At 36.9% G+C, this 20,777-nt stretch overlaps 4 protein-coding genes and 1 pseudogene across 5 annotated transcripts; 3 read left to right on the forward strand and 2 right to left on the reverse strand.

The window, feature by feature from the left end:
* Positions 1-6,339: 6,339 nt before the first annotated feature.
* Positions 6,340-7,979, forward strand: LOC121807693. Of its 2 annotated transcripts, XM_042207959.1 has the most exons (3): positions 6,340-6,642; positions 6,713-6,933; positions 7,508-7,979. In XM_042207959.1, the coding sequence occupies exons 1-3, from the start codon at positions 6,361-6,363 to the stop codon at positions 7,899-7,901; spliced, it is 897 nt and encodes a 298-aa protein (XP_042063893.1). In that variant the 5' UTR covers positions 6,340-6,360; the 3' UTR covers positions 7,902-7,979. The 2 variants fall into 2 exon arrangements, 1 of the variants encoding a protein (XP_042063893.1); XR_006052019.1 differs by lacking the exon at positions 6,713-6,933 and having other exon boundaries at positions 7,218-7,979.
* Positions 7,980-8,035: 56 nt separating this feature from the next.
* On the forward strand, positions 8,036-10,993 carry LOC121807694 (transcription elongation factor SPT4 homolog 2-like). The gene is made up of 6 exons (XM_042207960.1): positions 8,036-8,209; positions 8,596-8,713; positions 8,790-8,881; positions 8,967-9,022; positions 10,313-10,374; positions 10,648-10,993. Exons 2-6 carry the CDS (start codon positions 8,603-8,605, stop codon positions 10,696-10,698), a joined length of 372 nt encoding a protein of 123 aa, XP_042063894.1. The 5' UTR covers positions 8,036-8,209; positions 8,596-8,602; the 3' UTR covers positions 10,699-10,993.
* Positions 10,994-12,186: 1,193 nt separating this feature from the next.
* Positions 12,187-14,553, reverse strand: LOC121809999 (uncharacterized protein At2g23090-like). Its single transcript, XM_042210871.1, has 3 exons — positions 14,325-14,553; positions 14,175-14,221; positions 12,187-12,459 (listed from the first exon to the last, which is right to left on the reverse strand). The coding sequence occupies exons 1-3, from the start codon at positions 14,395-14,397 to the stop codon at positions 12,340-12,342; spliced, it is 240 nt and encodes a 79-aa protein (XP_042066805.1). The 5' UTR covers positions 14,398-14,553; the 3' UTR covers positions 12,187-12,339.
* A 264-nt stretch (positions 14,554-14,817) lies between these two features.
* Positions 14,818-17,375, forward strand: LOC121806202 (annotated as a pseudogene).
* Positions 17,376-17,651: 276 nt separating this feature from the next.
* Positions 17,652-20,431, reverse strand: LOC121808648. The gene is made up of 3 exons (XM_042209234.1): positions 19,628-20,431; positions 18,607-18,954; positions 17,652-18,517 (listed from the first exon to the last, which is right to left on the reverse strand). The coding sequence occupies exons 1-3, from the start codon at positions 20,051-20,053 to the stop codon at positions 17,930-17,932; spliced, it is 1,362 nt and encodes a 453-aa protein (XP_042065168.1). The 5' UTR covers positions 20,054-20,431; the 3' UTR covers positions 17,652-17,929.
* Positions 20,432-20,777: the final 346 nt, after the last annotated feature.

Below are 20,777 nucleotides of genomic sequence, written 5' to 3' on the forward strand. Positions count from 1 at the left end.
AGATATATATATATATATATATATATATATATATATATATATATATAGGGATATATTCATTTCCTTTTTGCATATTTTCTCTTTTTTCCTTCTTGATCTCAGCCCCACGATTTTGTCATCCGACGGTTAGATTAGTGCCACGTGTCAGTTAATAATGCAGATTTTCAGTTGAATAATGCACACTGATTAATAATGCATCATTATAGTGTAATAATGCAGATTTTCAGTTGAATAATGCACACTGATTAATAATGCATCATTATAGTGTAATAATGCAGATCATCTAGACCGTTGATGAATGAGATCTAACGGCTCATATTAAGAAGAATAAAGGATCTAAGGGATGAATAGGAGAATAACGCTCCCATATATATATATATATATATATATATATATATATATATATATATAGAGAGAGAGAGAGAGGGGGGGTCATGTTAAAATACAAACTCTTTATAATACAAACTATACAAACTTTAATCCTACTCACTTAATACAATTAATCAACGGTTAATATAAGAGATTTTTCTAATGTCAACTTTTTGTCATCGAAAAATCAGAATTTGGACACCCCCGTCGACAGAATTTGTACACTCCGTACATCCCCCGGTGACATAATTTGTACATTCCGTTGACATCGACCCCCGGTGACATAATTTGTACAGTCCGTTGACATCGACCCCTGTTGACATAATTTGTACACTCCGGTGACATAATTTGTACAGTCCGTTGACATAGTTTGTAGTTTGTATCAAAGATAGAGAGTTTGCATTTGATCACACCTCTAGAGAGAGAAATATATTTATATTTAAATTACTATAAGTAGTATACATAGTTATAATTGAGTTGATTTTGATTTATTCCACTACCTAAGATATTGTTATTTATGACTGAGTTCTATTTCTTTTTTTATGATTCTCAAAATATTATGTTTATGAATATTATCATGCATTATTGAAATTAGTATTGATAAAAGTGAATTTATTATTTGTGAAAAATATGATTTTTGTATTTGTTTGCTCATGTCTTCTTAATTCTAAAAAACATGTTTTAAATCATGAACTAAAAAATTCTATTAATTCTATATATCTTCCTAAACCATGAATTCTATTAATTTGTTGTACTTTAAAATGTTGATTTTTTTTGTAGTACATTTAATTTAACTTGAATGGTGGTAATAGTCTATAAATCATGCATATACCTGTTAGATTTTAATATAGATGTAAGATTTCAATTTTTGAGAGATTTCAAATTGGATTCTCCAACAGAGAAGAAATAGAAAAAAAGATATTATATTGATAATAATTCAACATACTATGGTGGAGCAATGGAAATTGTGATGATTTTTTTTCCTTTTAATAAATTGCGGTGTTAAATTAATCGAGAGGACATAACAGAATGACATTTTAATAGCCTTCTCATTTACTTCTATTTTTTCCTTTTTTTCTTTTTTCTTTTGGACCACTTTTTTTAATTAGTATTTGGGTTAGCTTGGATAAAATGATGTGCGCTCGAATTAACTCACATAATTTTGTGGACGTGAGCGGCTGGCCGGTGTCGCCCGCGACGCCTCGGGCGGCCACAGAGAATGGAAAGAAGGATAGAAGAGGCAATTAAAAAAAATCAAGGGAGAGAAACATGGATTAACTTAAATTTTTTATTTAAATAACTAGGTAGAATATAGTTTTTTGATTAAAACTATTGAGCTATTTATTTTTTCAAATTATATAATTTATTCCTCTTTAATTCGTAGTCGCACATTTTCCTTTACTTGCATATCTTATTCTAACTAACACGTACTATTTGATCTTTAGTCGCACATCTTCTATTTATCGTTTATTTTATTTTATTTTGCTCCACTCATATCAAATTAAAATTGTGTAGCATCATTTGTCGAATATGAAATATTTCATTTAGAAGGGGTTTAGAGAAGTACTGCATTTTTCTTTTTGTTATTGTTTATAGTACATTTTTCTTTTTGTTATTGTTTAACACATATTCTTAATTATAAACATCATTATATTTTTTATGATCTTTTTTTAATCTACTTACCTAAGAATTTATCTTTAATATTTAAAAATTTTATGTCCCGTGCATAGCACGGGTGATAACACTAGTTTGATTGAAAAACACAACTTCGTACTCGTTCCAATCTGTGGATTCTAAGATTTTTTATCTAAAAGTAATCACAACTGTTACATCTTTCACAATCGTTTTTTTATCGTGTCATTTGTAGTAGTAGTATATTTATAAGTCGAGTGACGTGCTTTTTGTTCAATCTGTGATTGATGATGATTTTTATAAATACGAGTAAAATACAATACTTGCAACTTGCATTGTAGATTTGTGGAGTAGTAAGGGTATCCACCAGGCCTGTCCCTTGGCCCGTGCAGTCTGTGCGACCGCACAGGGCCCCCAATTTTCAGTGGCCTCTGAAATATTTCAGCTCATATACATGTATTCCTATTTTTTCAGCCCAATAAAGATATTTCTCTTGTATAGCAACGCCCATGCCTTTTTTCTAGCACCGTGACTATTTTTTGAAGTCATATTTGCGTTCTACAATGACACAAGATAGACTGAATGATTTGGCCATAATCGCACTCGAGAGTGAGATGCTGGAGAAGATTGCATATGAGAACATCGTCGAAGATTTCATTTCAAAGAACACCAAAAGAATGATATTGTTCAAGTAAAGACTATGCAATCGAGGTTCGAAATTGTATATTTCTTTAATTATCATATAGCTTTAAAATGCATTGTCTTTTTTTCTATAGTGGTAGGCCTCATTTTAGATTTTTGCACAGGGCCTCTGATTTTGTCGGGACGGCCCTGGTATCCACTATGGGACCGCCGCGCCTATAGTCTCGGCGGGGGCGATCCCGGGGCGGATAATAGTGTAGGTGACGTCCGCCCTGGGGCGGACGGTCATTCGGCGAAACCGGGGCGAGGACGCGCCGGGCGGCCTTTCACCGCGCCTATAGGCGCGCCGGCGCCCCTCGAATTTTTATTATTTTTTTTAAAATTAACTCTATAAATACCACTCCACCACCCATTTTATCACCATTTTCACATACTCTCCCTTCATTCACTATCTACAATTTCACTCTCTAAAAATGCACGGTGGAGACAACGAATCACCCGACTCGCAGGAATCGGGCTATGGTGGCAATCCTTCACAGCTGTCAGGCGGCAATCCTTCACAGCTGTCAGGCGGCTATCCTTCACAGCCGTCGGGATATGGCGGCTATCCTTCTTAACCCGTCTGGATATGGCGGCTATCCTTCTCAGCCCTCGGGATATGGAGGGTCTCCGTCCTAGCCGTGGATTTGGAGTCAATCTCCCCGCCGTGGGCATCGTGTCCAAACCTTCCTCCATCTCAGTCGTGGAGGTCTTCTCCAACGCCCCAACCTTTTCAGCGGAATCTAAGTCGCTCAGCGTTTGGAGATTACAGACCCAACCTCGACGCGCTTAACCAGCCGCGCCCGAAGTCCCCTTTTTTATCCAGCCAATCTCCTTACACCGAAGCAGACCAAGACGCTCTGGATACCATGATGGGTCTGCTCAGTTCCGAAATCCCGGATACGCCTGCAGCACGGGTGGAAACGCCCGTTCTGACCCGAAGCAGTGCCGGGGGCGGTGGCGGTAGGGGCGGCGGCTGCGGTGGCAGTGGCGAGGGCAGCGGCGTCGGCAGTGGCGGTGGCGAGGGCTCCAAACAGGGCAAGCTCTACACCAAAGCGGAGTCCATGGTCATGGCGAGAGCGTGGGATGCCATCACATCGGACCCCATAGTGGGCACCGATCAGACGAGGGGAGCTTTTGGAGGCGCGTCCTGATGGCATACAACGAGTTCAAACATGCCGGCGCCCGAGAGCGCCAACCAGAACAGATCCGCAAAAAGTGGTATAGGATTCTGCCGGCTACCAAGCGGTTCGCGAGCATATACCAGAACAACCTTCTCCACGCTGAGAGTGGCCGAAGCGAAGCAGACGTGAAGGCTTTGTCGATGGGCCAATACAAAACGGAGGGCTGGCCGAAGTTTACAATGTGGGAGGAGTATCTAGTCTTCGCGGATTGTCTGAAATTCAAGGACATCTGCGCGCAAGAGGTCAGTGGAGCTCCTGGGCTGAAGCGTACAAGACACAACCTTCCCGGAGACTACAGTAGCGGAAGCGGCTCGCACTCGTTCGAGTAGAACGACGAGCAAGTCGAAGAGCCCGCCGCTACACACACTATGCGAAGACGGCCCCCGGGACAACAGGCCTCTATCCGCAGCGCCAGAGGGGCTAGAAGTGCCTCCCGCCCATCGTCAGCCGCGTTTGGTCGCGCATCCCGCAGCCCTCCCCATTCGCACAGCCCATGGTTCCTGGTCCCCACGAGGTCTTAAGGGAGAACCTCGATGTGCAGTTGATGCAACAACTGCAGGACGTCTGCAGCAAATACCTAGCCACCGATGACCCGTACATCAGGAATATATACCAGAAGCTCATCACTCGGATTGAGCGGGTTGGGTGATGATGCTCCTGGGGCAACCGCGGCCGGCAGCAGCGAGGGAGGAAGAGTTTTTATTTGTATTTTATTTTAAATATTCGTTTTATAATTTTATAATTTTCAATACAACGAATATTCGGTCTCAATTACCTCGTTTTCTAATTATTTACATTGCGATGATTTTAATTATACCTGATTGAAACTAAAAACATTTTAAAATGAAAATTGATTATCAAATTTGAGGGCTATTGGAAGTGTCCACCATAGTGGCGGAAACAAATTTTTTGGACTGTGGACAATAATTTTGGGGCTGTGGATAAAAACTGGGGCGGGGTTATTGGGGTGTCCGTCTTATAGTGGACACTCTAACGATCGATTGGGAAAAAGAAGATTTTTTTATTTTATTTTAACAATATAAAACATTGTCTGCTGACACCTGTAAGAATTCAAGAGTAGGCGGGAAGTTGGAAAAATTCAAAAAATCATAGTAAGAGTTCACATGAATCCTACGTCTTTAATCAGGTATTCAGGTTAACATAAGATTTATTTTGAACTAATCTTATAGTTATCCTCTCATTTGTGTTAGGGTGACAACAATATCTTATTATTGATATGATTCATTGACGACTAAAAAAAGACGTGACAACAATATCTTGATATCGATATAATTCACAGTTAATGAATTGCAATAACATGTATTGCTATCTTGTTATCAATATTTATCTAAAATAACTGACATTTGTGAAAACCGTTATGGCCATAGTAAGACTAGAAGATCTCGTTTGGTTAAAAACCAAGATCTGTATGTTATTTACATCACACAATTATCACTATACTATTATTACAAAAACATTAAATTTCGCACAAAAACAATTTGGTCAACTGATAAATTTACAATTGTGAGTAAATAAGTTAATCATCGATCAACTTAGACAAATTATAAGCTAGTAGTTATTATAACAATTTATGTTACATAATTGACCAATTGAAAAACACACTAGCCAGATTATTTTGTCACAAATTATATTTAATTTTGTAACGTAAATCTGTATTTAAGAAGTCAAATGATTTTAATCTTATGTGGTAGGGGTCGGTGGGGAACACATTGGTAAATAACGAGTCAACTCCACCGCAACGCCACGTAATTCGTCTTATTAATTTATGTAGTAGTAATTCATCAATAAATAAGAGGAGAGATTATAATATGTGGTGACATTATTTTATATTTTATATTTTATATTTTATATTTTAATTAATGGAGGGAAGCAATGATAGGATTGGGATGAGTAGTTACTACTTATCCACCAACCCTAATATTTGCAGCAATGTTTTTTTTTCAGTCAATTTCAGGCCTTTTTAATAATCTTTAATAGCGTCAAATAGTGTGCTTAAAATGATGAGTGCAATCAGAATAGAAAAATACTAGTCTTGGCTAAATGGAATACTATTTTCCATTACTCATACGACGATTTTCTTCAAATTTTAGTCGTAAAGATATTTTCATCGAAATTTCAGACAATTAATTCAAAAGTTGATTTCTATGACTAAAGTGAATCGTGCTGTACTGCGCTGCGGTTTACAAAATAAAAAATTAATATTCAATTAACAAATAGTGCAATCATTGTGCTTTTGATCTCAACCATTCATTTCAAAAATACAAACTAGTCATGGTTATCCATCTAAAAGTAAAAAAGTACAAAAGCAAAATCCACGTGCTTTTGATCTTAGTCATTCATAAAAAAAACACAAATTAATCTTAATCGTTCGTTCAAAAACTCAAAAATCATATCCTATATCTATAAATATAAGAGCTCACAACATCACAAGATTCACAAATACCTCATCTTCATCTTCAACATTCCACACAAAATGTCTTCTCGTAAAAAAAACTATGCAAATGATGAAGACATTCTTTTATGTCAAATTTATATGCGGATTTTACAAGACCCAACTATAGGGACTTATGAATCATCAAATCAACAATGGAATCGTGTGGAAGATGCATTCATCAAAGATAAAGACCCGACTTGGCCACAACGTACGCAAAGATCTATGCAGGCTCGTATTCAAACCATCGAGAAAGCAACAAAGAAATTCCGTGAATGTCTCAAGCAGCTGAAGCAAGAAATCAAAGTGGAGCTTCACGTCACAGTGAGTATTTAATCGTATTTTATTTTTTTTTTCTTTTTGCGAGTTATTAATTCATTATAACTTCATGTAGATAAAAGAAGCTGCACAAGATGATCCCAATTCTAAATTGGATTGGAAATTTTCTCATGTTTGGGAAGTGATTAAAAATTTTGAAAAATTTCAAGATTGTGCACAGAGCTCTAGACAACCATCATGTGAAATTAAATCTTCTGATTCAGAAAGTCAGACTCATAATTGGCAAGCGTTACTAGCTTTGTCTTCATTTAATATGTGTTTTGATTATGATGGTGAACAAGCGGAGGGGATCACCTCCAACATTTTATAAAACATCACATAATACACCAACAAGAAATTGACACGTGGGTATTTAAAAAATCATAATGTGAACAAATATGTAAGAAGAAAAGAGACTAGGAAGTTTTTCAACATTGTTTTGCAAAGCTTTTGCATTCTCTTCTTCAGGAGTGCATGTGGCAGTAGTACTTCCAGTTTTAATTTTGCGCTGAGATCTCGATTAGAATTTGTAAATCTCTCTACCTCTGTTCTTTGTATTCAATTTTATTGCTTGAATTCAGATTCGTCACCATCATCGGCTTCCCGCGGCGGAGATCGTCGTTCATTGAATTCCAGCAAGGGAGATCATTGCCGGCGAAATTGAAGATGCCGGATTTTGATGTTGTCCGGTTTAAATTGCTAAAATGCAAGTTTGAGTGGGGATGAGAGGTAGAGAGAGAAAGGGTGTTTGGCGTGAGGAATTTGGAGTGGCAGTATTTTTATGATTTTTTAAATAATATCCACGTGTCAATTTATTGTTGGTGTATTATGTGATGTTTTATAAAATGTTGGAGGTGATCCCCTCCGGCGGACAAGTCCCTGGTGATTCATCTTCATCAAAACCCAAAAGAGTAAAGAAAGCAAAACTAAAGACAAAAATACTCGAAGATACGACATCCTTGATCATGGCTCTAGAAAAGCAAAATGAGCTTCTAAAGGATGGCATGGAAAATGCAAACTCGCAAATGGCTCTATTCCTGGAAAATCAAAAGGGGAGCATCAAACTCAAGCAAATGAAGGAAGAAAATAAAATATTATCTATGAATTTAAGCTCCATAAACTATCCCCAAAGTCGTGCATTTTTTCAAGCCGAAAAAAAATGCATTTTACGAGAAAAAGCTCAACAAGAAGATCAACCAAATGACGATGCACTTAGAACATATTCTTTTGACTTCAATGATATTGGAGGATCTGGTTCAGATTAACCGGATTATTAGATTAGGTTTTTATTAATTATTGTAGTTTTATTTTTTGTATTTGAAATGTGTTTTTTAATAATATGCTTTGTGTTTTTCTAATTATTAATGTTATTTTTAATTATTGGTTTGTTGAGTATATGTAATTTATTTAAGCGAGGTTAATTAAATTCAATAGCTCATTAACTAAACCCATTGAATAAATTGAAACAACTGCATCCCCAACCCAAACAATTCTAGCCCGCTGCCATCTTCTTCTTCCTTCAACTCTGTACTTAATCTTCTTCCCCCTTCGCCGCTGCAGTTCATTTTTCCAGGTAAATTTTCTTCTTTCTCTTTTCAAATAGTATATGTTTTTGGATTTGGCGCACGATTGGAGCATCTTCTTCCCTGCAATTCGGTTTTGTGTATCTGTTGGGGATGGTCTAATTGCCATGTTTAGAGGTAACGAAGGGAAAATTATGGTTAATGCCCATCAAGTATTCGATGAAATTCAGAAGAAAATTATTGTAAATGTAAAATGAATAAAACTGAGAAAGCTTTCTTTTTTTTACAATTTCTATTGAAACGAGATTCGAGCTTGTATATGACGAATTAGCTAGGTTAAGAATAAATGTAGGGAAATTGAGGAACCTATGATTTTCTCTTTATACTACAATCTTACAAACTCACAATATTACTAAAAAAGGAATTCTGTGTTTAGGGAAATTATGGTTAATCAGGGAGGAGGAGCAGGAGTAGCGGTGGCACAAATACCAACGAGCTTTGGGCATGAGCTGAGAGCCTGCCTTCGCTGCCGACTTGTCAAGACCTATGACCAGGTTGGCTTAACCTCCAAATGCAATCACTCCTTTTACTCTTTCTGTTGATTAAATGCTATTAATCTGAGATATGCAGTTTAGGGAATCTGGGTGTGAGAACTGCCCCTTCTTTCAGATGGAAGACGATCATGAAAGAGTTGTTGACTGCACAACCCCCAATTTCACAGGGTTCTTACTCTTCCTCCTTGCCAAACTTCATTTAAACTTAGAACCAATCTACTACTCCTAATTTTGACTGGTGTTATGCCTACAGGTTAATCTCTGTCATGGACCCGACTAGAAGTTGGGCTGCCCGTTGGCTCCGTATAGGTATGCTTCTTTAATTGTTACTGATCCTTTTTAACATCGCCGGTTAATTTTGTCCCTGTCATGAATTAAAATGATGATCATTCCAACTTCTAAATATGTAAAACAATGAATCTTATCATTTTTGTTTCATGAAATTTGTGCTTTTTTTATGTAGAAATGAGAGGGCCTTTTCTAACTGATAATATTTCCTTGTCCACTATTTTTTTCCTGCTTGAGATTTAACGTTTTTTTGCCACGCGCTACATGATCAACTATATAATATATAGATTTTTTTCTATTTGAGAATTTGTTTTACCCATTAGTTGAGCACCTTTATTGTTTTTAGCCCTTAGGATCATTTCCAGAAACATTATCCCAAAACTGCAATGCAAGGGCAGGTATACTGCTGTGTTTCCTGTTCGCGTCTCTAAGGTTGCAGCCCTTTCATTATATTGCTAATGCTGACTTCAATATGAAACCAGATAATGGAATAAAAAACTGCACCTGTTTTCTTTAGGCAGTGCTCGTTTTGTTCTCACTTTGTCTATGCTTCTGTGGTTATTTGAACGATCTATCCATGCAGCTTTTGTAGTTATTTGAACTGCCCCAGTGGCATGCTTTGATTTCTACAAATAGTAACATTGTTCCAAGTCTTGGGTAACCAAGATACACACAAGGTTAACATTAATAATAACCTATATAAAATGGCAGTAATAAAACTATGCAGATGATGATGCAGTTCAAGTAACCTTGGTTGAAGGGTTATCTCTGCGTTGACAGCTGTATTATTTGATAATCACTTAGTTGTAAATAGATGGAAGGTGTTTTCATTGTTTGAGAACATGTGAAATTTTCTGAGATCTTCTTTCATCCAAGATTATCTTTTTGTAGAATTTTAGACTTAACTCCAAATAACATACTGACGCACAGATAATATTCTGAATATAAATTTCCTTACGTAAAAAGATTCTTTAAAAAAATGAATACATTTTCATTTTATATGCATAAACTATAGTATGTGCTATAGTTTCATAAAAATGAACGATTCCGCGCAACGCAATTTGAACCGATCTTCGTTGATTCCTCGTTACTGCTCAAAGGGTCAGTAATAGGTAGGGATGACAGGATTTGAACCTGTGACATTTTGTACCCAGAACAAATGCGCTACAAAGCTGTGCCACATCCCTTCAATTGTTCTACAGACTACAGTCTGTTTTAAACATACTTGTCTAGAAATCTTTTGTTATTTTTGAAGATAAAGTTTGGACTCTGATTGTCTCAATCGACATGGATCTGTTCCAACTTGTTCAGGAAAATTTGCTCCTGGTTGCTATACGCTTGCGGTCTCTGAAGCACTGAATCCTGACTTGCAGGTAAGCTATTTAACATCCACCTTCAAGAAAACTGTCTGTTTCCTAAACTATACAAGAATGTTTCTATCTCTCTATCTCATAATTAATAATTGGAATCCCCATGTGAATCTGAAGCTCTTCATTGCAGCCGTAGACATGTGTTTTTCTATATTGCCTGTATCCATTAGTATGAATCTGCACCCAATTGTTTTCGAACTCTACTATTCGAAGATTAATAACCAACTCAGGTTTATGAAAGAGCATACTTCTGATTAATAGTGTTTTATGGTGCAGAATATTTGTGAAGAAGAGCACGTGCCATACGTTCTTCCCAAACTTGTCTGACTCGCTTTACTTGATTGTGCGTCCAGCTGATCTTCCCTCCCCTAGTCTACCTGGTTAATATGTCCTCCACCCTCTCCCTAGAAAACTCAAATGTAGAATATGATAGACCTGCTATGATGTTTCCTTTGACCAGTAGTGTTGTCATGTTGTGTGAATTTGTGGTTTTGCAGTTTGAGGTAATTTGTGTCAAATTTCAAGCATGATAGGTTCATACTGATCTCTTTTTGACCCTTATAATGTTTCAGATGGTTCTATATATCCATGTTTCAGATGGGATAGTCCATTTCTATTTGAAGTGTCATTTTTAGGCTGATTAACCAAAATTACTTGTTTATTCCATATAGTGTTATGCGTAAACTCGTTAAAATTTTAATCAAATAAATAATTACATTTACTAACTATTTGAAAATTATTATTTTGAAAAAAAAATACAGTATATTATTATTGTTGTTATATTGTACTAGTACTACTACATTTGTTCCACTCGAAGTCTCCTATATTTACTGGGTACGAGCATTAAAGAATAGATGAGCAGTGTATGTGTGTTTTTAGAAATTAAAAATTTATGTATGTAAGTTAGCCTAGTGGTAGAGAGGTTAATGTTTGAGGTCTATGGCCCGGTCTTTAAATTGATATTCTTCTATCCATCAAAAAAGAAAGAGAGAAAACTTAATCTATTTATACAAATAAAAGCTCTTATTATTTTCTAAAATGAATGTGACCTTGGAAATAGAACGACTCAAGTGACTCAGCCTAAGTCTCTGTACCATATTTGAAGGAGTAGAAAAACCATTTTGATACAAGCTAAAAAATTGTATATAACTAATATAGTTGGTGTGGTGCTTGAACATAATATTTTTTGGAGTTGAAAGTTGAGATTTAAATATTTACTTTATTTAATATAAAATCTTAAATTAACCGAGAGTTTAAAAGATTATTGTTCAATTTGTCTAAGTTCTGAATTACAAACACAATATGGTAAAAAAGCTCTAACTTTATTGTGCCAACTTCGAGGTAATTACACTCTGCCTAAACAAGAATAAATGTATTGACTTAAAATACTATAGAAACATTTTATTATGATTTATATATACTTTAATTTTTTTATGTAAATTTGAAACATTGATAGAACATTCCGTATGTATCATATGATTACCTAATAACTTCTGAATCAATATTTTAACTAAGTGATTGCGGTAAAATAGTAAATATATTAATAATTTGATTATCAATTTAAATAGGGGACTATAAATAAACTACAAATACTTTTTAAGGTAAAAAAACAAAATGAAAACTATTTTGCCATTGTGACAATCACTTTATACCTGGAAACCCCATTACGCTTAAAATCATAATTGCCCCCATAATTTAAAAATAGATATTACTCCTAGATGATTGAACATAATAAATATATATGTTAAAGAAATCAAAATTCCCATAATAAATACTACTATATACTACTACATTAAAGAAATAAGCAGGGAAAGATAAGAGATGAGATGATTGAACATATACTTCAAGCCACTCAGTATAGTACAGTAATCTAAGAACCAACACCAAATAGCTTCATATAAAACACATTGACAGATCAGAGAAGGGTACCAAAACCTATCTTTGGTGACAGAAATAATAAGTTTTGCATCATTTCTTGAGGTGGGGAAAACAAGTGAAGAGGTCAGCTTTCGGATGCTTTGCTTCAGCGTGCTCCTTGCATTTAACCTCCGACGTAGTGCAAATAAATGTTTGCATGCAAACCTTGCACTGCAAACAAGATTTGAACCGGCATGGATTAGAAAGATGGTTGCAACAAAATACAATCTTGCAAAATAAAGCATGTGTCTGGGCGATGAGCTGCTCATTTTCAAGTTCATGGCCATTTCACAAGGTAAAAGTTATACTTGTTCGTTTTTACTTCCTGATTTTCAATCCTTTGTTTGAGATATTTACATATTTCAATGGATCCCTGAAAGTCTTTTATGTGATCAAAGAAGAAATTATCACAAGCATAAATTTTCAAGAACAAAGTGACTTTCATGATTCGTACTTATTCAACTAACTACATCAGACATCTGATTCAAAATAAAAGATCAGCCTGATATTAATCATAATATCTGACTGACAAACATACTTCACAATGAAACCTAAGAATTTAATTCATTTCCGCAAGTAAAGTTCCACGTACAAAACCGCTGATGACTGATAATTAACAGAGCATTACTGAAGAGAGAAGGATGCGTTCCCTAGATAAGTAGTCAAGACATGGTGAAGAGCACACTAATTAGTATTCACATTATTAATGGGAAACACAGATAACAGACAATCATGTTAACTCCATCACCACCAAGTCTAAGTAAAAGCTATGCGATGAAAAGCAGCACCATTCCAAATGCACATAATACTGAAGTCTTTCATTACTATTCAGGATTCTGTATTTTTTTCATCATATGGATTCTTCAAGCATAACCCTTTCAACAAGATATGAATCAAAAAAGTTATCTCAAACTGTAGAGGTAATCAAGGGCTTTAAGATATGCCATGTTTTAACACATCTTGCTAAACACCAAATTCAATATATGTAGACTATTAATCTTAAATAGTAAACCGCCCACCTCACGAGTCGCGATGAAAATCAGGAGTGATATTGACAAAACGCATGTTTCTTACTGTATGTTCTGAATAAAACCCTCCCCAGAAGCAGTGAAATCACCACTTCATCTACTTCAAATGTCATTTCTATCATTGATCAAAATCACAAATTCACAATACTTTTATCTCTCCCAACCTTCAAACATTTCCGGGGTAAATATAAAACTCATACAAAATGTATCACTTTTGTTTCATATTAGTACAAAAAGTTTGAAGTTGACATAAATCATACAAAAAGTTTCTTTCGTGTTTCAATTTAGTACATTCTGTTATATGTGTTTAAACGGTGTTAACTTTTTACTTATATGACATACAAACCATGAAACAATGATAAAAAATTTTGACCCAATATGAAATAATCAAAAAACTTTTTGTACCAACATGAAACAATGATGAAACATTTTGTACTTCACATAGACAAAGAGTTAACACTGTTTAAACACATAACGGAATGTACTAAATTGAAAACGAAAGAAACTTTTTGTATGATTTATGTCAATTTCAAACTTTTTGTACTAATATGAAACAAAGGTGATACATTTTGTATGAGTTTTGTATTTACCCCAACATTTCCTCTTGATAATTAGAATGAAAGCAACAACAGTCAGTTTGAATCACATGCTTTCATAATATTAAACCAAGTTGAGATGCTGAGCATTACACAACACCGAAAGGGGAAAAGAATAAAACAAAACAAATAATAACCCCAAAGCAAACAAACCAAGTTTAGAACTTTATTTGAAAAATCTGGAAATCGGGGATTTAAACTTATAGGTGGAGATAAACAAAAGGAAACAACACAAAACATGGAAACGGAGAGAGAGAGGAACCTGAATGCTCATGGCCTTCTTGTTGGCGTCAAGTTGACTTCCTGAACCTAAACCACAGACAGAAGTTTGAGTAATCCATCTAATCACCCCTTCCGATCAAACAATACACATCAAAGAAACAGAAATTGGGTAATAAAATGGAAAATATACCCTTTGCGCCTTTCATTTTTTCCTGATTCTTTTCCCGAGCCATTTTCGTTTTCTGGGCATTGCCTCCTCCCATCCTTTCTCCCTCAGCGTGTGCCTGCGTCTTTTCTCTTTTGCAGCCTGCGCGGAGAAGCACGAAATTCTGCTAATTGGAAAACCCTAATTGAATGAGAAAAAGGTAAAGCGATTTGGGGAAGAGAACGTTACAGTGCAATACGCGTGAACAACAAATCAACGTGTTCTTTTCAATTAATTTATAAATATATTGAATAATGAATTTATCATAATTTATCTTGTAGTTATTTTTTATTTGCAATACACCAATTTTTGTTAACAATGTGTATTTATTAAAAATATTGACAAATTAAATTCATGAATATTTAGGTACCTATGGTTTAATAGTCAGATCATCATTGACCTCTTTTTAAAATCGACATGACATTGGACTGATCGAATAGCGGAAAATAAAAGAGCACTATCGGCCGTCGCATGTGATCGGTACCCACGCGAGAGAGAGATCAACGAAATAAAAGGAAAGGCAAAGAATATGCTTTACTCTACTCTGCAAACATCCTTTGATTGAAATTTTAATAATAGTAGTACACAAAAATGGATAAACAGTAATGATATGAAAGTTAAAATGCTTTTTTTTTCCCTCCATCATCTGACAATCTTTGGAGTGAGAGAGATTGATTATGGAGTTTTTGCAAGAACTGATTTTTACTGCCTTTTTAGCTCTTATGTTATCTTTTCTTGTTGCAAAGATTATAACTTTTGCTATTTCTAACACAAGCCCTGATGGTGATTCTGTTGCTAGTGAAGGTATAGCAGAAAAAGATGTGATCTTGGAGAGGGGTTTAGAGGTCAGGAGAGGCAAAGGGGAAAAAGAGTGAAGTTTGTGGATGAGGCTGTGATCAAGAGGGTTGATCGTTATGAGGGGTCGGAAAATCTTGTGTTGTTGGATGATGTTGAGGAGGTTATTGCTGAGGATGAAAGGGTTGATCAATTTGGGGGTGATGTGGGTTCTGGAGTGAGAGAGAGTGAGGAAGAATGTTGTGATGAGAGAGAATTGGATGAATATGATGCTAATGCTGAAGGGAGTGAGAAAATTGAAATGCTGATTGAGACAGAGGGATTTGGAGGTGATAGTTATGGTGAGAATGTGGTGAAATATGTGAGTGATGAGAGAGAAGGGAATGGAGGGAATGAGGGGAAGAAGGTGAGAGATGACAGTGATGATGATTGGGAGGGAGTGGAGAGGAGTGAGTTGGAGAAGAGCTTTGCTGAAGCTGTGAACTATGTGGAGTGTGGAGGGAAGGGGAGAGAGGATGATCATTTGGCGAGACTGGGGAGTGATGTTCGGATGCAGCTCTATGGGCTGCACAAGGTCGCTCTCGAGGGGCCTTGCCTCGAACCTCAGCCTATGGCGCTCATGGTCTCTGCTCGTACAAAATGGTACTTGATATTTACATGGATCTTATTTTAAAAAATTACGTATTTTGTATGACTGTATCCATGTTCTTGAGCATTTCTTGTTTTCCTTGTGTATAACTCTCGCAATGCTAAGGACCCTTTAAGTAATGATCTATATTTGGAACCATGCTATAAGTTTTTAGGGCATTGATAAATACTGTAGGGCATAGCTATCTCGTGTTCTCCTTGTTGTCGTGAACGATTATTGAGCGCTATATAGTACTCTTTCATTTCATGGAACTGTGATTTTTTGGAGTTTGACATAGTAAGTTGGCCTTTAAGTACTTACAATTGCTCGTGAACTCGCTAGTATCTTGTTGTCATGAATGATCGTTGAGCATTTGATCGGTCATGGGATTCTGATTTCTAAGGATTTAGTATCACCTCGATTACTTTGATACAGTAAGTAACTGAGAGCAGTGGAGATTTGTTCTTTTCCCAGTCGGATAGTATAGCAAGAACCATAGGCCAATCCTGAAAATAGCTGTGAGGGTGTAGTTTGATTGCTAGTTATACAACAGGTGCTATGTGTGAGTGATGAGCGGGCACTGATTCCGTTGTGCAAGGAATGCGTGGCAAAGAGTGGGAAGCATGAGCTGGGAGCTGGCTATGGAGCAGTATATTCAAGTCTTGTCGGAAAACATACCTTTATGGATGCACGACCACGGGTGTTCCACTGTAAGACACTCCCCTTTTTCGGATATATAAAGCATTGCTCGAACCCAATCGACACCAACTTTTCCCTGTACAATTAAACTCTTGTTTAGGATGTTGGCATACAGAGAAACAAAGAAATATCCGTTGCTGAGCAGATCAGGTTGGGATCAGAAACGAGCACAACTCATACCGGTGATTCTAGCACTAGCCAGAGCTCTACGGATAATGTAACTACAGCTTACACTGTAACGACGTTCTTCTGTCTTTCGTGAAGCTCCAAATGTTATGCTTTTCAAGTTCATATCTGAGAGAAGAGAACCATATTGCTACTTTTGAGTTCCTCTTGACCTTATTTATAAAACACAGAAGCATTCTATTTTGCTGAGGGATTAGCAAAGACAGTCATCCTGCTTTCTTGCTATACATAAATTTGATGACATTATGTAATTCACTTTCTTGACTTCATATATAATGTACAATAAACATGCTACTAGTGAAATCTTCCTGTGTTTCTGATATATCTTGAAGCATAACAGTGATGCATATCTTTCATGTATGGTGAGAGTGAATTGCTTGATTAGTATTTATCAAATAGTAACTTATTTTAGAATTCTAGTTTTTTTTATTGTATCCCTTAAATTGAATGATTTCTATGGTATCAATAAACAGGGTGAAGGACTCGAGATTTAGTGGTGGAGCCAAGTTATATATGAGGGTTTGTGGTGTATGTGTGAATGATCAACACTCTTCATTCATATTTATACTTTTATTTCATGTCTATCCATGGATGATTGATAGTATCCTAATATTGTTATATTTTCTTCCATGTAAACACTATCTATTATCGTTTTGTGTACAAAATAATTGATATCCCAACTCCCCATTGAAATGAGTAGGGGTGATAATTATCATTTAAATTACAAATTTAGGTCCAAATTGCAATCTTAACCTACATGCGACCTTGTAAATTTCTTCTCGTCGTCCTAAATAGAAAGGAAACAAAACAAAGAATTTGCTCAGGATCTTCAACACAGATCTCATTGATAATCATAATTAGAGACCACGTTTAAGCCATAAGCTCAAATCATATTGAATTTCAAAGCCTCATTATTTGAAATTCATTTTCCCACATCACATAAACATAACAATATAGAGATTATAAGACAAAGAAATCATTATATATCTACAACTACAAGATGATGAACAGAAACACAATTCTTGATATTAAATTAAGCCACTTACAACAGCACATTCCGCTGAAAAACAAAACGAGCCCACAACTGAACTCTTGAGAAATTGAGAGAGAGAGTGACAAAAACACTCATTTATGACTCTATATACAGATTCATAGCATAAACTGTAAAATTCCACTTCTGAATTTGAGGACGGCCCTTCATTGCTACTTCAATTCTTCAGTCTGTAGTCTAGTCTGTACCAAGGAAAACTATCCTTAAAGCTTCTGCGAAAAGAAGAAACAGCTACCTGATCAGACTCGGGTGCACGGCAACCTTGGCCCTGCATGCGGTTGCTGCTGCAGCGTTCTTTGCCCTCCCTTGTTGAGGGAGCTCACACGATTCCCCAATGGACGCGAGCTTAAGCTCAGCAGGTGGAATGAAGCAGTCACCAGAGAGGCCAGGTACGTTAAACGCTACTTCCTCAATCGTCCACACCTCTTCCATTCTAGTCTTAGTGTGGCTCATTGCGGTTTCACCAAACCTAAAGAGGGTCACCACGGACCGGCCAGAGTGGGCTACCATCACGCCCTCTACAGGCCGATAGTCATCAAGAACTGAATTTATGGTAGTCTCCCAGTACACAGCATCGCCCCCGTTGGTCTGTATCCGGGTCAAGTGAGAGTCCTCCAGATGCACGAGGAGTCCCGTTTTCTGGCTGAAGTAGCCGAACAGCACGTGCCTTATGATCTCCGCAGGCCCTTCGCTCCTAGCTTTCAGCGTGTGAGGATCAGCACAGAGCTTGAGAATGAAGCAATCCTCCCCGTTGATCTTCTTCTCCCCTGTGCACCTGGCGTTCACAAACATGTTGGCCGTCGTACTCGGATCAAGGCCCTGCAAGTCAAAACCAAACAAACATGAATTAATGAGCAATAAAGAGATGCTGCATTGCATCCAAAGTAAAAATCCAGCAATCTATCAACCTGTAGGGCACGGCGAAGAGGCCGGACAGGCCCTTTGGCTAAATGTGCACCAAGCCACGGAGTATGCCGCCAGACAAGCTTGCCGTTGCAACCAGCGTGAATCTTGCTGCCACCAAGAGCGAGCTCTACATACCACATATCGGGATTCATTTGCCAGAGGACAAAACCACCTGACTCCACTGCTTTGGAGGAATTCCGAGTCTTGATCACCTTGCTTGCGGTCTCGATATCGGATGCCAGCATCTTCACCTTTCCCATTGCGTAGGCATTCCGTATACAGTTTTGAACCTTATGGCCCCCAGATGCTGCCAGATATTGCTGCAGAATGTACTGAGCTGAGGAACTTTCCTGCATCCAAAAATTTTCATTTTGTATTTTAATCAAGTAGAAAAATAAAGAAATCAACAAGAAAGGACCACCATGTGCAACATGATTTTCTTCTTCATAATTTTCAAGAATTTATGAACACAGTGACTGTCTACCAACCAAAAAGATATGGTCAACAGTTCCAATCCGCAAATGACTCTATATTTTAAACAGATTTTATGTCTCTATTCAACAATGTCATTTCAATAATTAATAACCAAGAACCCAAAATATCTATATAAAAATAAAAATAAATATAAATATACTATAGTACTGTATCATAAACAAATTTACAGTGTCCTGAAAATCAATCAAGTGCCATCCACGAAATATTAGCTTAAATCAGAAAAAATACACAGAGATATAGAAAGAAAACAATTACTACTAGTATAAAAAAAATGAGTGTATAAACAGAGGAAAGGAAAATCGCAATCAAGTATTTCAGCATGAACAAAACTGCTCAAAAAAAGGGAAAAGGGTTTTTATCTATTTTATCTTTTTCCTCCACAAAGCAACGACATAGTCAATTTCCACACAAAATGCCGAGTAAAAATTGACACACCGAAATGCAGGAAAAGAAAACCCTGAAAACAACAACAAAAAATGTTCAATTTTAAAAAACAAACAAAAGTAAGGAGTGGGAGAGGAAACTAACAATAGGAGTATCTTTAATACAGAGGTGCGGCAGAGGTTCGTTGTTGCTAACGTGCACCGGCGCCAGCGGGGCGCCAAGCACACCGAGGAGCAGGCGCAGATCGGACTTCGAGCAGCCCGAGCCGGAACTGGAAAGCGTCGGAGCCCTACAGAGCCAATTCGCCCAGCTATCAGCCCTCGGATCACCCGAATCCGGCTCACTCGGATCCGGACCCTCCCTCAGCGGCGACAGAGCCTCCGCCCCAGGCCTCACACTACTCGATCTCGGCACATACATTTCCGGAGGCGCGACGCTGCTTCCTCTCCTCCGACGCATTAATCCCGACCGCGACGGCGACTGGCTCCGCCCCCTCCTGGACCGCGATGGCGACAGTCCACGCGCCATTTCCTCCTTCAAAGCCGCGAAAAAACCTTGCTTCCGCTCCATCACTGCGGATGGGAAGAATTAACTCAAAATTGAGTCCAGTTGGTGAGAATTGATGAGAACGTTGGATGAATTGAATTGAACTCGAAACCGGAGAGGCGAAGAGTTAACTAAAAAATTGATTAAAATGTGGTGAAAATTGATGAGAATGTAGGAGGAATTGAAGTGGAATTCGAATAGGCGAAGAGTTGCTTGAATGTTAAAACTGAAATTGACCCGAATTAGGTAGAATTGGTGAGAATGTGGGGAAAATGGAGATGGAAATCGAAGCGGCGGCGAGCAGAATCGGAAGCGAGCTGCTGTTGGGGGATGGGAGGAGACAAGAGAGAGAGAGTATGACGTTAAGTAGAAGCAAACTTTTTCATTATACATAGATCGAATTAAATATTAAGCCATGCGTTAGGATTTAAAGAGTTTTATTAGTAAATCAATTATTTCTTCATTTAATAGTACGTAAGTAAATAGTAAAAGGTTAAAATTATTAATCTACACTTTATTCCTCTAGAAATAAATGCAAACTGAACAGAGAGTATTTTGTATGAATTCTGTAGTTACGACCACCAAATAAAGTAAAATATTCAAATAAAACTAAATTTAAGGCATCGTTAGATTTTTTTTATTACATTCTATGTTTTTCAATTTCTCAATCAATATCATGCTATATACGAGTACTGATTTAGGCTATGAATGCATTAATTTCTAATATTAAAATTTTTAAATGCACTAA

Source organism: Salvia splendens, chromosome 6 (assembly GCF_004379255.2).
Source record: "Salvia splendens isolate huo1 chromosome 6, SspV2, whole genome shotgun sequence".
NCBI lineage: Eukaryota > Viridiplantae > Streptophyta > Magnoliopsida > Lamiales > Lamiaceae > Salvia > Salvia splendens.

Excerpts from the sequence above, each read along its gene's own strand:
- LOC121807694 (XM_042207960.1), top strand. The coding sequence starts at position 8,603 with ATGGTTAATCAGGGAGGAGGAGCAGGAGTAGCGGTGGCACAAATACCA. Across the intron at positions 8,714-8,789 it reads TTGTCAAGACCTATGACCAG|TTTAGGGAATCTGGGTGTGA; the intron begins GTTGGCTTAACC and ends TGAGATATGCAG. Across the intron at positions 10,375-10,647 it reads CACTGAATCCTGACTTGCAG|AATATTTGTGAAGAAGAGCA; the intron begins GTAAGCTATTTA and ends TTTATGGTGCAG.
- LOC121807693 (XM_042207959.1), top strand. The coding sequence starts at position 6,361 with ATGTCTTCTCGTAAAAAAAACTATGCAAATGATGAAGACATTCTTTTA. Across the intron at positions 6,643-6,712 it reads AAGTGGAGCTTCACGTCACA|ATAAAAGAAGCTGCACAAGA; the intron begins GTGAGTATTTAA and ends AACTTCATGTAG. Across the intron at positions 6,934-7,507 it reads TGTTTTGATTATGATGGTGA|ACAAGTCCCTGGTGATTCAT; the intron begins ACAAGCGGAGGG and ends CCCCTCCGGCGG.
- LOC121808648 (XM_042209234.1), bottom strand. The coding sequence starts at position 20,053 with ATGGAGCGGAAGCAAGGTTTTTTCGCGGCTTTGAAGGAGGAAATGGCG. Across the intron at positions 18,955-19,627 it reads GTATTAAAGATACTCCTATT|GAAAGTTCCTCAGCTCAGTA; the intron begins GTTAGTTTCCTC and ends TTTTGGATGCAG. Across the intron at positions 18,518-18,606 it reads CTCTTCGCCGTGCCCTACAG|GGCCTTGATCCGAGTACGAC; the intron begins GTTGATAGATTG and ends TTTGACTTGCAG.
- LOC121809999 (XM_042210871.1), bottom strand. The coding sequence starts at position 14,397 with ATGGGAGGAGGCAATGCCCAGAAAACGAAAATGGCTCGGGAAAAGAAT. Across the intron at positions 14,222-14,324 it reads AAAAATGAAAGGCGCAAAGG|GTTCAGGAAGTCAACTTGAC; the intron begins GTATATTTTCCA and ends TCTGTGGTTTAG. Across the intron at positions 12,460-14,174 it reads AGAAGGCCATGAGCATTCAG|TGCAAGGTTTGCATGCAAAC; the intron begins GTTCCTCTCTCT and ends TCTTGTTTGCAG.